The 15,382-nt window shown below is 40.5% G+C and overlaps 2 protein-coding genes across 2 annotated transcripts in view; one reads left to right on the forward strand and one right to left on the reverse strand.

The window, feature by feature from the left end:
• tpx2 (TPX2 microtubule nucleation factor) overlaps positions 1-554 on the forward strand; it is a 5,843-nt gene extending 5,289 nt beyond the window's left edge. Inside the window, exon 11 of the mRNA XM_005745911.1 lies at positions 264-554. Within this exon, the coding sequence (XP_005745968.1) occupies positions 264-374 (111 nt within the window). The 3' untranslated portion in view covers positions 375-554. The remainder of the gene's footprint in view (positions 1-263) is intronic.
• A 945-nt stretch (positions 555-1,499) lies between these two features.
• Positions 1,500-15,382, reverse strand: part of plod1a (procollagen-lysine, 2-oxoglutarate 5-dioxygenase 1a) — a 30,603-nt gene continuing 16,720 nt past the window's right edge. The window contains exons 7-19 of the mRNA XM_005745886.1: positions 14,831-14,928; positions 13,785-13,886; positions 13,516-13,647; positions 11,114-11,235; positions 10,837-10,941; positions 10,556-10,681; positions 9,378-9,513; positions 9,170-9,283; positions 7,361-7,426; positions 6,988-7,092; positions 5,121-5,267; positions 2,569-2,694; positions 1,500-2,232 (exon numbers count right to left, since the gene is read on the reverse strand). Of these exons, the coding sequence (XP_005745943.1) occupies positions 2,077-2,232; positions 2,569-2,694; positions 5,121-5,267; positions 6,988-7,092; positions 7,361-7,426; positions 9,170-9,283; positions 9,378-9,513; positions 10,556-10,681; positions 10,837-10,941; positions 11,114-11,235; positions 13,516-13,647; positions 13,785-13,886; positions 14,831-14,928 (1,535 nt within the window). The 3' untranslated portion in view covers positions 1,500-2,076. The remainder of the gene's footprint in view (positions 2,233-2,568; positions 2,695-5,120; positions 5,268-6,987; positions 7,093-7,360; positions 7,427-9,169; positions 9,284-9,377; positions 9,514-10,555; positions 10,682-10,836; positions 10,942-11,113; positions 11,236-13,515; positions 13,648-13,784; positions 13,887-14,830; positions 14,929-15,382) is intronic.

The following is a 15,382-nucleotide window of genomic DNA, read 5'->3' on the forward strand; positions in this document are numbered from 1 at the left end:
CACACATACTCAATGTCATTTTATTAACACAGCACCAAATCACAACAGTCGCCACAAGGTGCTTCATATCAAATATCAACCATAAGGCCGTGCCACGTCCCAGTAGGATGACCTGTGTGACAGACAGTTTGAGCTGGTCGTGTGAAACGCTGCACAGTCATTACAGGGCTCCGTGTAATGATACTGTATACTTGTATGTTATTGCGCTATCAGTACTTTACAGCCTGTCTGTGGTCTGACACAGTGTATGTCACACTTTGCAGGTGCACAAAGCTCAGCCCATCAGACACTACAAACCTGTAGCTGTGAAGAAGAGCGAAGTTCCTCTTACAGTCCCGGAGTCTCCAAACTTCTCTGATCGCTTCCGCTTGTGACCACTTTTGTTGTGAAATGTAACGTTACCACAGAAATCTCTGACCTGAAATTTTGTTTTTACATTGCTTTTACATTTTTCTTTTTTCCATTGTTAGCTTTGTATTTTAACTGCTTGATGTACACTTATTAATGTGACTGTTTTAAATTACAGAATAAAACTTCATCTACACCCACCAATAGTTATTGGCCTGTTAACTGCTGAGTTTGTTCTGTCAGATTGTTTGACATCAGCACAAAGTTGCCAGTTTATTTGCTAAAGAGCTCTTTTTGTGATTGGCCAGGAACTGGAGTGCTATACAAATAAAATAACTTGTGCGTCCATGGGGAAGAATTATTACAAAGTTTAATATCTAAATTTTAACACTTGGCATCAGACTTCTCCTGGTTGGCTGGTTTCCTGATGGTGCTCTCAGCTGAACCACCAAACCAGAGGCGCTGTTTCATAAGACGAGCCCTCTCACTGAGCACTGCTGAGACTTTTAATCATCATTATTCTTAAATATGTTTATACACACAACTTGATGGTTTTGAGTCAGACCGTTCAGTGAGACTGAACCTCACTGTCCTACAAATTAAAGCTCATGAACATCTGTTTCAAGAATAAAAGTGAGCTATGATTCCAATATGAAACTTCTCAGTGTGGCTTTTATCTAATACAGTACAAAACAGGCTTTGGAGTGTCTGAATAAAGCTGCTTTAGCTACAGTAAAGATATATTTGCTGACGTAAAATCAAGCAAAACTTATTTTTACAAATCAAAGGTAAGCTGCCTGCAATGAAGTTCAGCTGAAAACATGACTTGTGTTACTACACAAGCTGCCATCTGGATGGCCCAATAAAACTAATGGGTCCAAGCATTTACAGGCTTCCTATGCCTGACCCACGTTGGTTTTTGCAGCGTTACCTCTTTAAAAAAACAGAACTGAGATCAAAGAAATGCAAAATAAACCAATTTAACATCCAGCTGTCCGTCCATCCAGCACCATGAATGCTGAATGACACAGCTTCTCCAGCAACAGATGCTGCCATTCTGTGAGCTCTTGGTGATTTCAGCACTGCAAGTATTCTAAAGTCAAAATGAACATATTATAAAATGTATTTTAAAAAAAAAAAGTCATCTCCTGTGTGTTTGTAACGTCTTTATGTGCACGCTTTTCCACAACCTCACTTCCTCCTTTCACATGAGAAGTGTGTGAGCTGTGACATCACCTATTGGTTTCTTAAATATCCCTTTGAAGCTGTTCAAAAACCTGACAAGAAGTGGTGCACCTTACAGAAATGCTTAATTATGACAAAACCTATGAACAAATAGATAACTTAGGCCTTTCAAACCTCAGTGAGCCAGTCAACAATTCAAATTACACCTTTGATGGTTACTGGCCTGAATACAAATGAGCATATGATGGGTAACACCTGCAGACTGCTGCTGAAAAATACTCATGGGCAAAAGATCACTTTAAATAAAAGTTCTCATCTTAAGTGGTGATAAAATTGTGTTTTTCATGTTTCACTACAGAAAAGTTTGTCTAATGCAGCTAATAGTTCATCATCGTGTGAGTGTGACAGAAGCCATATCAGAATAAAGGAAATGAGTTGATGAAAACAAAAACAATTCTGCTTTAAATCGGATGATGCAGAGAATGATGCTGGACCATGTGGTCAATGTGTCCCGCTTGGTCAAGTTCAGCCATCTTTGTGAGCTCAGGGATCCACAAAGGACACTGCGATGTAGCGGACACCAGCGGTGGTGGGCAGACCTTCGTGGTAGTGGGTGAGACGGCCCGGGTGCAGAAGGGCCCAGCCTTTACGAGGAGCCTGAATGGAGCAGTCATAGCGGAGGAACCTGCATCCACCACCCTGCAGCCAAGAAACAGTACATATCAACAGCTGATGGCTGTGGCAGTTTTATGATCATTAACAACCCTTTAACAATTTCCTGAGCTCTTCATTAACAGAAATGATACAAAAGCCTTTTTTTCTATGCCTCACTGCCACAAACTGAAGAGGACAATCAACATTCAGATTTGGGCTGCTGGTAAACCAGCTGTTTGTCTTTTAATGTTTGCATGAAGAATGGATTTATTTCATTCTGTGATCAAAAGAATGAATTTGTAATGATTTGGTCTCTGTGTGAATAAAACCAAAATACATGTTAACTGAAACGTAGGTGGAAATGGAGCACTTGACACTCACCTGGTAATCAAGGTCTACTTGGTTGAGTGCAATGTTTACAGTGAATGTGGAGGCATCATGGTGCGGCCTTAAGGAGGGTTGCTCATCTGGCTTATATCTAACTACAAAGGCTAATTCGAAGTGAGCCTGCAAACACACAGAGGGAAAAGAATCATGCAAACGTTTGCCTTTAGCCCCCTGTACACAGATACACTCCAGTTTATTGAATAAAAGCAGAATCCTGGTTCTTGGTCCAGCATTCACCTCCAGAGATGGAACAGAATGTGTAGCTGTCATGAGAGGGGTCAGGTTTCTGTCCCACTACACTAAATCGACTGGAGTGTAACACGCTGATGATAAGACATGCTGGTCAGTAATACACACACAGGATGGTAAATGGCCTGTATTTATATAGCGCTTTACTAGTCCCTACCCCAAAGCGCTTTACATATCCAGTCATCCACCCATTCATGCACACATTCACACACTGGTGATGGCAAGCTACATTGTAGCCACAGCCACCCTGGGGCACACTGACAGAGGCGAGGCTGCCGAACACTGGCGCCACCGGGCCCTCTGACCACCACCAGTAGGCAACGGGTGAAGTGTCTTGCCCAAGGACACAACGACTGAGACTGTCCGAGCCGGGGCTCGAACCGGCAACCTTCCAATTACAAGGCGAACTCCCAACTCTTGAGCCACGATCGCCCCAGCACAGATAGCAGCACAGAAACAATGAGAGGTCGACTGTTATCCTGTTTTACTCAACAAGTTCATAACATTTAACGGCTGATTTTGTCCTCCAGTTGTTCTACCAGTTAAATAACCAGATATCAAAATCATTGGTCATCACCTGATCATTACACAGTACTTTCAAACATCTCAGAAGAGATGCAGTTACATCTGTCGTGGCCCTTTTTTAAGACACTCCGGCTAGGCCGGCCATGCCCCACAGCTTACATATAAGCGTTCCCAAACCACTGCTCTTATCGTTAATGGTGCTGTGAATGGAATGCTTGATGTGTTATGACCTGGGAAGCCTGAGTAAAACTCGCAACACGAGAACAAGCCAGGTTCCCCTAGGAGGACAGAGAAGCTCTTGCTCGCTGAGCTAATGCATCAGCTACAGCCGGGTCCCACTGGCCAGGTAAACCCGTGATGGCGCGGGCAGCCCAAACAGACTAATGATTAAGATGGCAGATGAAATCAGGATGAAATTGTGTTGTTGGCCACGAACACATTTGAATCCGAGGGGATTGAAGCCTCCAAGAAAGTATTGTTTGAGCTCTGCCCCACTACCTCACAGCGGTGCGTTGGATATAAAGGACAGCATAAAGACGCCAACAATATTAAACTCTGTCTTAAAGTGCTGAATGAGTGTGGGGAGAATATCCCAACATTTGTCTCTCATCACCTGGATGATTTGCCGCCTGTTACATACTCCACCATGGATGTGTGTTGTCTACTACGGCGAATGGACCAGCTGTGTGCTGAGGTGGGTGCTTTAAAACATGTAGTTAAACTACAGGCGGATGTCTGCGAGCAAGTTATGACCAATGCTGTGGAGGTCGACCAACGTGTGACTGCTCTTGAGTGTAGGTCTGAGGTGCCGGCTGAGCCTGTAACTCTGAATGCTCGGGGGTCGGGGACCGCTTCCCACGTTCCCTTGGGGAAACACGCAGAGGAGCGGTGGGGGAGTCGAAGTAAAGGCGGCCCGCGCGGAAGGCAGGGAGCCGGAGCTTTGGCTGTACAGCTGATGGACATGCAGCTTTAGCAAACATGACTATTAGGTATGAGGTAACTGTGTCAGACCATATACTTTTGGTTTTACCGTGAATGTGGAACAAATGCCAGCAAAAAAAAAAAAAAAAAAAAAGGAAATAATATTGCTAATATTGCTACCAGTGTAAAATTAGACTGGTCATCATTTAGTGAAGATGATTTCTTAGCTTATCATAGTAATACCGATATACATCTGAACAACATTTCTTTGCCCAAAGAAGCTATTTTGTGCATATATATATATATATATAAAAGCCGGGTGGGAAGCTGGTCCTGCAGGCTGGAGAACTCTCACACGCCGGCTGACACGTGAGACACAGAAAGGTCGTAACAGAAATCCTGCCAGGCTACTGAGAAAGGTTCTCACCGCAAAGGTAAACGGACACACACTGTCACCACACACTGAACTGCACACTCACGGTACCACACAAAGTACACACATGCACACCAAATGATCACAGGTTTCATGTCTGTCAGCTGTTTTATATGTAAGCTGTGGGATGTGGCCGGCCTAGCTGGAGTGTCTTAAAGAAGTATTCATGTGCCATTGCTTGAAATTTCTTCCTGTTTCTACAAACACTCAGGTATATGTGTGTACTAAAGATTTAAAAAAAATGAATCAGTGCATGTGACACCAAAATGTCAAGAGCAGGTGACGTAAATGAGCTGAGAATGTGTTCACAGTGTGCTTCTTCAGTAAAGCTGAGAACATCCTTCACAGATCTCACATGGAAGGAGATTCTTGAATTTTCTCTGAAACATTTCACAAGTGTGTGTAGTGATGGTCTTACCTTGGTGTAGTATCCAGGGAACATTTTTTCTGTGATTGGTACCACATACTCCACTAAGAATTTCTGCCATTCTTTTTCAAAGTTGATTTGAATCATATGGATGTCGATGGTGGGGACATTCTCATAGCCACCAGTGATTCGGTTATCCTGGAAAAACAAGAAACTTCTATCAGGTATATAGTTAAAGTACAGGAGGTATTCAGGACCAGATTCCAGAAAGGTTGGGAGCCTGTACGGTGTGAATAAAAACAAATACAGTTATTTGTAAATCTCCATATTTTAAAACCACATTTTATTCACAACAGAATATAGAAAACATTAAATGTATGAACTGGGAAACTGACTTTATAAAAAAGACACTTATGGCTTTTTTCGGATTTGATGACAGCAACAGGCTGAAAAAGTAAGTAGTACTAAAAAGAAACTGGAGCTGTTGGAACAATTTGAATGAACTTGGTTAATAAGTAACAGGTCAGTGACATCAAATAAAGACGAGCAGAGAGAGGTTTACCTGTCTGCAAAAAATTGCATCTATAAATTGTGAAACAACTTCAGAATAATGTCCTTCAACAAAACTGATCTCGTTATTATTGTACGATCTACTGTACAATATAAAGTGCGAGTACAAATCACAATTATTGTGATTTGGCGCTTTATACATAAAATTGAAGTGAAAATTGAAATTGTTATCAGTACAGAATATCATCAAAGGATTCAGAGAATCTGGATAAATCTGTGTGAAAATCAGTGCAAACACAGTTTGCTGTGCTGTCCACAGATGCAGGTTCAGGTCTCTCTCTGGGCCAAGCAGCTTTAAAATAGACTGCAGAAGAAAACATGGATGCTGCTCTGGTCTGAAGTGAAAAGAGACCGTTTGGCTTTTTATCCGCACTCGTTTCAAAAGCCTGCGTCTCTGCTGGTACTGAGGTGCATTGGTGTCGATGGAAGCTGCAGCTTGCTTGCTGTTATTGCTTTACAACGACATATGCTCGGATCAAAACGAGACTATTCTAAACTGCATACTGCATCTGTTAGAATACCTCAGCTTGGTAGAGTTCACGTGCTGAACTTCAGGCCTAACTTTTCCTCAAATGAAAACATTTATGAAGCAATATGATGATGAAGACCCAGAGCTGTGGAGGAGCTAGAATCCTATATCAGACGAGAATGGAACAACACTCCTCTCCCAGGATGTTGTTCAGCATAAATGAAAACTACTCTCAGTTTTAATTGGAGATAAATGATCTCAATTTCAGCAGCAGGGCCACACCTCCAAACACGCCCCTTCCAGGTCTTACAAGCCGTCCCTCCCATTTTTAATTCTTTCACTTCTCATTAGTACGCGGGGATCTGCCAGGCCCGGGCGCCGCCGCCAGGCCCCATCGAGGCCTTCACCAAACAGCAGCTCAATTCTTGATTAAGCCTTTATCTACTAAAAAACCTAAAATGAGGATGTGAGTTCAGTGAGTGAAATACACACTGTTGTTAAAGAAGAGGGAATCTACACAGTGGCTGTCTTTACCTTTAGAGAGATGTTGCTGTCATCAAATTAAATATGAGCCAGTATGTTTCTTAAAATGGCACATTTTATAAGCGTTTGATATGTTTTCTTTGTTCTATTTGAATACAAATATGAGTTTCTGAAATTTGAAAATCACAACATTCACTTTTTATTTTTTTACACGACGTTTTCAGAGTTGGGTATGTAGCTGGAAGATGCAAATGACATGAACTTGTGACAAATAATGCAAACAAAGACTGAATATAAGGAACACTGGAGCTCAGTGATGTCGTCTTATTACATGACTGACATGTTATTATCAATAATCATGACTACATGATTAATGTTAATAACAAGATGTCTTACCACATTGCCCCCTCCTGACCACTTTCCATAGTGCTCCATTTCTTCAATCATGTGGTTACAAGCAACAGTGGAGAAGACTGGGAACCAGTACACATCTGGGCAAGGCTGGAAGGCAGAAGATACAACAGCATTAAGCACCGAGTAACAGCTTGTAACAGAACTGCCTCTTAAAGGAAGGTCTACAAACTGAGGACGGTGTTAGTTCCTCTGGTTATGGCAGATGTAACTGAACTAACTTCTTATCTGTGCCACAATATTTATAAGAAACATGGAAGTTGATAGGAGTTCAATGTATTTGCTTTTGCCTCTTCTAAACACAACAGCTCATTCAGTAGGTTAATCTGACTCCAGCTCAGCTCGAGTTTAAACTTACATTTTCAATCAGCTTGTCCTTCATGATGCGGGTATAGTTCTCATGGATGTAGCGCTCCTCCCAGTCCTGAAATAAATATAACATACAGATTTGCTCATTGCAAATCACACCGTGTCCTCATCAAACCTGCCTTCTTTTACATATGAAGATCAGACGGTGGCTTAGCTTAGACAGTAACGTTAAAAAACGTTTAAACTGACTGTTTCAGTAATGTTGATGTTGACATGTATACTAAAACTTTGATACTTTATGCTGATGTCAGCACTCGTAACACGGAAATCCCCTATAACGACATCTACAATGTTCTCATGGATCATTTGTGCTGAAGTCGTATAATGTTGTAAAAAAAAAAAAGAAGATTGGTTCAGCACATCTGTGAATATATCTTATCTACCATCACATCACAAAAAACACAAACTGAATTTCACTGTGAACATTACAAAAGACTTTCTCAGACAGTTTTCTGTAGATAATTACTTTTAAATTTCATTTTTCTTTTCAGGATTTTTCTGAGAAATATTCCAAATATGTGTGTGGAGCTAAGATGATTGAAGACACTGTGTCTGAAGAAGCGCACAGAGGGGGGAAATAAGCATAGCTCTTATTTTACAGTATACATGGCAAAGCATTTTAATACTTAACAATTTAAGTGGATGTGTACTGTAGATGATACAGTCCTGATCAAAAGTTTAAGACCACTTGAAAACTCATATTTTGCATGGTTGGATCTTAACAAGGTTCCAAGTGGAGCTTCAACACGGAACAGGAAGAAATGGGAGTGAGACAAACCAGAGTGAGACAACACACCTGTCAGACTTAAGATCCCAAACATATTTTGTATTATACCTTCATGAACACATGATTTATGAATCCAGTTTGCACTTGTTTCCTGCACAATGTCTGTCTTACGTCTACTGTTTGTAGCTAACTTCATTTTTACTTTTACATTTTTGTATCTCATAGTATAAGAGGCCCTTACCAGGCATCTGTGGCACCTTTACTATTTTTGTTGTTTATTTATTATTTACTGTAACTGTAACACAGCAGTTTCCCTTTGGGATCAATGAAGTGTTCATCTGTCATCCATCTAATGATTAGGAAAACCGATGAGACCAGGATGTGGATTACCATGTGACTTTTTAAACCTGCCATATTGCAGTACATACATGATATGACCTGCATGTTGTCATGCTCTGATGAAGGTCATAAAACTGAAACGTTAGCATGTTTGGTGGCATGGCAAAAATACACTGGTGAAATTGAGATATGGCAACTATTCCCCTGAAATTTTAAGCCAGTATTTTAGATTAGGTTTATCAAAGGTTTCCTCGAGGAGGAACTGTGGACGTTCTCTCGCAGATATATATCATCATTTGGTGTCCTAGTAAAAAATAGCAAGCGGTGTTTCTTTAAACCCAACCTAAAAACCCACTGTCTATACAGTCACACAAACTACATTAATTATTTAAACACTCTTCATATGTTACACTGTTTTATTCCTTTGCTTTGTTTTTCCATTTTGTCTCATTTTATATTTGTGATTCTGATTTTATATAAACACAGGGATCCTTTACTGAGCCTATATAACACATAGTGTCTGAGTGGTGAGATACTGTGTACTTATATGAATGTTTTGATTTTGTAGCTAACATTTATACATCACTATAAAATTAAAACAGTTTTTATATCGTACATACAGTAGCAGCTTAATTCCACCAACTTCATTTCTGCCACTGCAATAACCATTCTGCCTGCCACAAACACTACAGCAGCTAGTAATGTTTCCAGGTGTTTCTTCAACCATCTCACCACTGGATTTTCAAAGATCTGCCACAGATCATTGTGTAGATGACCGGTCTGGTAATTTTCTGTAGACAGGATGCGGCCAAATGTGTGCATGTTGGTTACATACATGAAGATTCCCTGAGAGCAAAAACAACAGGTCAGTCACTACTGTGGACAGTTTTGAACTTTTCTTTAGGTTAAAAAAAAACAGTTTCCTGTTTCTCTTACTGACCTTGTTGCGTATGTTGTGGCAGAAAGCCATGTCAGGGTCCGAGGAGCTGAACAGCTCGTAGTCTTTCAGCTCTCTACGGAGGAGGCTGCCTTTCACCAGGTACACATTGGACACATATGGCACATTCCAGACGCCCCTAAAAACAACAGATAATTGATGGACCAACAAATGTTCCAATGAAGTCTTAGCTGTTACAAATTTCTGTTGGTCATTATTTAACAAGCCCACCCTACAGGCACTTTTTCAGGCCTGCTGTGCTTTTTTTTGTGGTAAGTTGAACAAAATGTCATCACTGATGCAAGCTGACTGTTAGCTGGTGATGTATGTTGAACGTGACACGTGAAACGAACAAAAAAAGAGAACGTAGCGTCTCAGGGGAACAAGGCAAAGAACACGATACACTAATGCACACATCACTGTAGAGCTGTCCACCATGTTGGACGTGATAACCTGTGGCGATCACGTCCAATCACGCCTACATTTCTTACATAAACATGATCACTGCCCACCTTGCTTACACTCAGCTGTCAATCATCAAGGACAGAAGGAGAATCTTTTTATACCTCTCCTTCATCGTATACATAGAATTTGTTATAAGTTATTTCAATTTTTAAACTCACCAGTATCTGTTTCAAATAATATTTGACCATTTAAAAATCTTACAGTTATATTTTTATTATGTCTTTCTAGTTTTTTCTTTCTAATCTTTCTCATCTGCCTTGACAACTTCTACCATCGCTTTATCTTTATCAAGACAGGTCTGCCTCTCACCTCTCCTAAACTCTCGATCTATTTTAAATTCTCATCCAGCTCCTGTGCTCACACACACTTGTGAACATTGGGGCTAAGGTTGCTGAGAATCAAACTCATTCGATTTTTAAAAGATGAACATATAGCACCAGTTTGAAAATCCCAATTCCTTCTTGAGTTATTGTATTCACAGGATTTTCTGGAAACTTGACCTCTGACCTTGACCTTTAGGTCACCAGGATTCAAACTTGCCTGAGAGTTTTCCTAGATACACCTAGACACACTAGTTATTGCAGGCACAGATTTGGGTATCTGTACCACCCACGGGTGACGACAACACGCCCTCAGCCTTTTATGGTCAAAAATGAGGAATGCAAAAAAAATTCTAAATGCTGACAAAGGTTTTAGGGAGCAAATAAGCAACTTACACTCTCCGTCCTTGTACAATGTCCACATAGTCCTCAGACCTGGCGTAGTAGCCGTCTCCACTGAGGGCTCCCCAAAAGTTGCTCCACAGCCGACCAGCTCGAGTTATCATTGGTGCTACAATAGGACTGCAGGAGGCCATTCAAGAAGTGCTATGTGTTACATTTCTTCATCTAGACATATACTCAACTCACATAAATACACTAGAGCTAAAGAAGTTAAATGTGACTGTGACTACTGCCAGCACATCAGCAAATGACTCAGTATATAAACATTTCCTTACAGGTTTTGTTCAATCAGAATTTTGAGTGTATCCTTGTTCTTTAAGACCACTTCAATGTCCAAACTGAAGAAATAGTCACAGTCCTGGTCCCTCCGGCACAGATCGCTGAAGAAGAAAACACACTGATAGATTAGCACATATATTATAATAGAATTTAAAGAGCAATCTGTTATTGACCTTAATACTGTATAATGAAGAGTACACATCATCTTCTACAACTCAGTTGATAAACATTTTAAAATGAAGATGTGTCACGTTCTGGTTGGACAGTACTCACAGGCCTAGGTTCCTAGAGGCAGCTCCATCCATCTCTTCTTCAGGTTCGATGACTGTGACATTCTCATACAGGCTTCCATAATCCTTCAGGAAAGATCGGACCTGACGCTGATGATGAGCTTCCTGGAGGGAAAAGGAAAACACAAAGAAATGCAGAGCAGGAAGACTGCTGTGAAGATAAATATGTTGCAAAATGTAGAATAAAAAGTGAGAATGTGTAGAAACCTGTACGTTTTTTACACGCTTGTGTTTTAAATTTATGGTTACAGAAAAAATGCATTGATTGATGTTTTCACAAATATGCTAGAACTGCAAACTTGTAATTCAAATTTTTCTCATATTTATTTATTTGTTTACTTCTTATAATCACAAATCTGAATAAAAGTGCTTGACTGCATCCTGTCAAGTCACAAATCCACAATCTGCACTTCGACTGTGATGTGTGGTAAAATTCGAGCTTGTAGGCAGTGGTGAGGAGCATGGTGGTTGGGGGTGGAGGGAGCAGGTCAGCCAATCAGAAAGCAGAAGACCAAATGATCTTCATTAGCCAATGGTACAGTAGCATTTGACATCATACACACGACTGTTGCTGACCTACTGCATAAACACGCAGAGGCTTTAATCACCATCACTGGTTTAATCACACCAGTCTGGACTCCAGTCTGCCCACTTTGCAGTAATATGTGGACTGCAAAACACGGGACAATAAACCTCCTCCCACTCAGTGGATCAGACCACACTCTTGTCCAGTTAGCACCTCAGTATGTTCCTGCTGCTTCCTGTTGCCACCAAGTCTGCAAGGAGGTGGAAGCAGGAAGCCAGCGAGGCTCTGCAGAACTGCTTGAGGTGTCTAAAGAGTGTGAAAATGCATCAACAGCGTATTCATTACATGTAAGAGTAAAAGACACTCGATTTCAAAGATGTGACAAAAGATTTCCTGCAAAAATGTCACAGGCTATAACACCACCTAAATGTTTGCCAAATCAAAAAAAAAGTTGAAAAGAATGTACAGAAATGTCTGAGGAGGGCATAAAGGTTAACCCATATGACAAAGGTGGGGAGGCGCCAAAGGATAACTGCTGCCTGGACATTGAGGACACTGTGTACAAATCACAAGTACTTGATTCCCTCCAACTCTCTGTGGCTAAACGCACTGCTGGGTTCCACACACAGCAGTCTAACAAACTATTCTCCTAGTTTCATGGACTTTGTCAAAGAGAAAATCATGAACCCATCTTCTGTTAAAATTGCCTAAATCAATCTGTTCATTAACTACTAAGTTACGTTAAATCCAGCAGGTTAATAATTTTTAGAAGGACTGAAAATGTCATGTGAAGAGAAGTCCTCAAAAACGTCAAAGTAAGAAGGCCATGCAGCTGTGATAAGAGTAGATACTGTAACCATTCTGATTGCATTATCGATATCACTTATCGACTGTCACTGGCTCTGCTTTGAGAGTCACCACCGTCCCTAAGCAACACATCAACAGCATTACGTTCATGCACATACTTGCACGCTATGCGGTCAAATGTTTGTGCGTGTTTGTTGAGGTTTTTCCTTTCTTCGTTGTGATCAGTGTTGGTGTCGTTATTCAACGCAAGTAGTGTATTACACATATTACACACAACACATTTTGTGTGTAATATGTACATTACAGCAGCGGTTCCCGGGCCTCGGACCGGTACCGGTCCGTGAGTCGTTTGGTACCAGGCCGCGAGAGTTGAGGCTCAGGTGTGAAATGTATAGTTTTCAGGGTTTTTATCGGTTTTCAGCGTTATTTTGTTATCGTTTTTATCGTTTACTCGGCTTTCCTGGGTCTTTTCACGTGTGTTATGAATAAATCTTCTTTTTTTCGGTACTGGTACTAGTTTTATTTTGTTGTATTTATCCGCGACACCTTAAAGGCTGGTCTGTGAAAATATTGTCGGGCATAAACCGGTCCGTGGCGCAAAAAAGGCTGGGGACCGCTGCATTACAGTACATTACTTAATAACTCCAAGGAGAAGGTAATTTGTTACACTATGCGTTACATTACTTTTGGGTTTCTCTGTAAAATAACCTGAAAGGCTTTGTCTGATAATAAAACTACAGTCCCACAGAGCAAGTTTCTATTCACAGACTGCTGGAGTAGCTGTGAAGCACATAATGATCCTTCTTTACTTTATACTAGCACCTGGTGTGTGTGTGTGTGTGTGTGTGTGTGTGTGTGTGTGTGTGTGTGTGTGTGTGTGTGTGTGTGTGTGTGTGTACATATATATAGAAGTAGCAGCTTTATGAAATAAACTCCACAGTATTTCATTTAGCCAGTGTATTTACATCTTAGTGAGGTATTCTGGTGTGATGCTAATTTGTGTCAGACTACATCAGACATATTTTTGCTGAGTGTCAGGAAAATGTAGTTACCTTGTTAAAAATGAAGAGTTTGATCTTGTTTTTGGGATGCTGGAGCTTCAGCAGCCGTTCGAAGAACACTGTAACAAATGGAGTGGGCTGCTGAATGAAGATGCCAATCACTACCAGAGGGTATTCATTTTCCTGTTAGAAACACACACATTAAACAAAAAATAAGTGTCATGTTCTACCAGGAAGAGGCTTTATGCCATTTTTATCAGGCATCAGAGGTAGCTTTGGGAAATAATATGGATACAGTTTGTCAGGAAATGTAAACAGACCTGAAGAGCTGTGAGTGACCGTAGATCCTCATGACACACTGTGCACCCAGACTCAAATGTCCATGTGTTGGGGATGTAGTTTCCCAGGTAGTTGATCTGGAGCTGGAAAACAGTCGTGTGCTCTTGTAGTTCATTTTATATCAATCTCATATCTAATAGTCTAACACTGGTAATCTCTTAGTCGTACTAAAAGATGAGAGTAACAGATTTTCAGAATCTCAGACATATAGGTAGATTATCATTAGATTAGATTACTGGAACGACCCCTACATACATATTATGTATCAGAATCAGTAAGGAAAAGGCTGAGGTGGGGATGGCAACAATCGTCCAACCCAACTTATTAATCAACCAACACACCAACAGTTTCAGTTCATTTGAAAGCCTGATACTTAACCCAGTCCACCCAAGAAGGCAAACTAAAAAAACGGTTTTATTTGTTGTTATTCATCGTCCACCCAGGCCTTATAGGCAGGTACTAAACATGTCAGACTCAACATGGCATTTAATCTGTTATTAGACTCAATTGGCTTCTGTCAAAATGTAAAAGAACCCACCCACCACATTAATCACACTCTAGATCTTGTGTTAACATATGGCATAGAAACTGAACATTTAACAGTGTTTCCTGAAAACCCTCTCCTGTCTGATCATTTCCTGATAACATTTACATTTACAATAATTGATTACACAGCAGTGGGGAGTAGACTTTATCACAGTAGATGTCTTTCTGAAAGTACTGTAACTAAGTTTAAGAACATAATCCACCCACTGTTATCATCTTCAATGCCCTGTACCAACACAGAGCAGAGCAGCTACCTGAACGCTAGTCCAACAGAGGTCGATTATCTTGTTAATAATTTTACCTCCTCACTACGTACGACTCTGGATACTGGAGCTCCGGTGAAAACTAAGGTCTCAAATCAGAAGCTGAGAAAACTGCTGAGAGAATACAAACTCAAACTTTTCGAGCAGGTTTTATTGTTTCCATTAAAAACTGTGCGATGTGACTACAGCTTAATAACATGGAACAGATAAGTTGGTACCTTTGTTGGTCCGTTTCCGTGGACGATGACAGGCAGAGTATCATACAACACATTTCTGAGTCGTACTTGACTATCTTCAAACTTCAGCACCACATCATCTGGAAACATAAATAGATGTAAAACAACTATCAGACTTGTTTTTAAGATTTGAAATATCAAAACTATACATTTACATTTTAAATGTTTCAAGAGAACACTGAAGATAAATAGATCAGATAGACAGAAGAACAGTTAACTACTGTAAGACCTAGCTACCACAAAACATACACAATACTGTTGCTGCTGACAGTATGTCATGGTCCTAGGTCATGTAACCCAGTGTTTTGTGTTTCCTTGTATGTTGATATTCATTGTTTATGTTTTAGTCTCATTTAGTTATCTAAAGATCCTTCTACAGGGAGTGCAGAATTATTAGGTAAATGAGTATTTTGTCCACATCATCCTCTTCATGCACGTTGTCTTACTCCAAGCTGTATAGGCTCGAAAGCCTACTACCAATTAAGCATATTAGGTGATGTGCATCTCTGTAATGAGAAGGGGTGTGGTCTAATG

This window comes from Pundamilia nyererei, unplaced genomic scaffold (assembly GCF_000239375.1).
Source record: "Pundamilia nyererei isolate P.nyererei 1_Seehausen unplaced genomic scaffold, PunNye1.0 scaffold00169, whole genome shotgun sequence".
NCBI lineage: Eukaryota > Metazoa > Chordata > Actinopteri > Cichliformes > Cichlidae > Pundamilia > Pundamilia nyererei.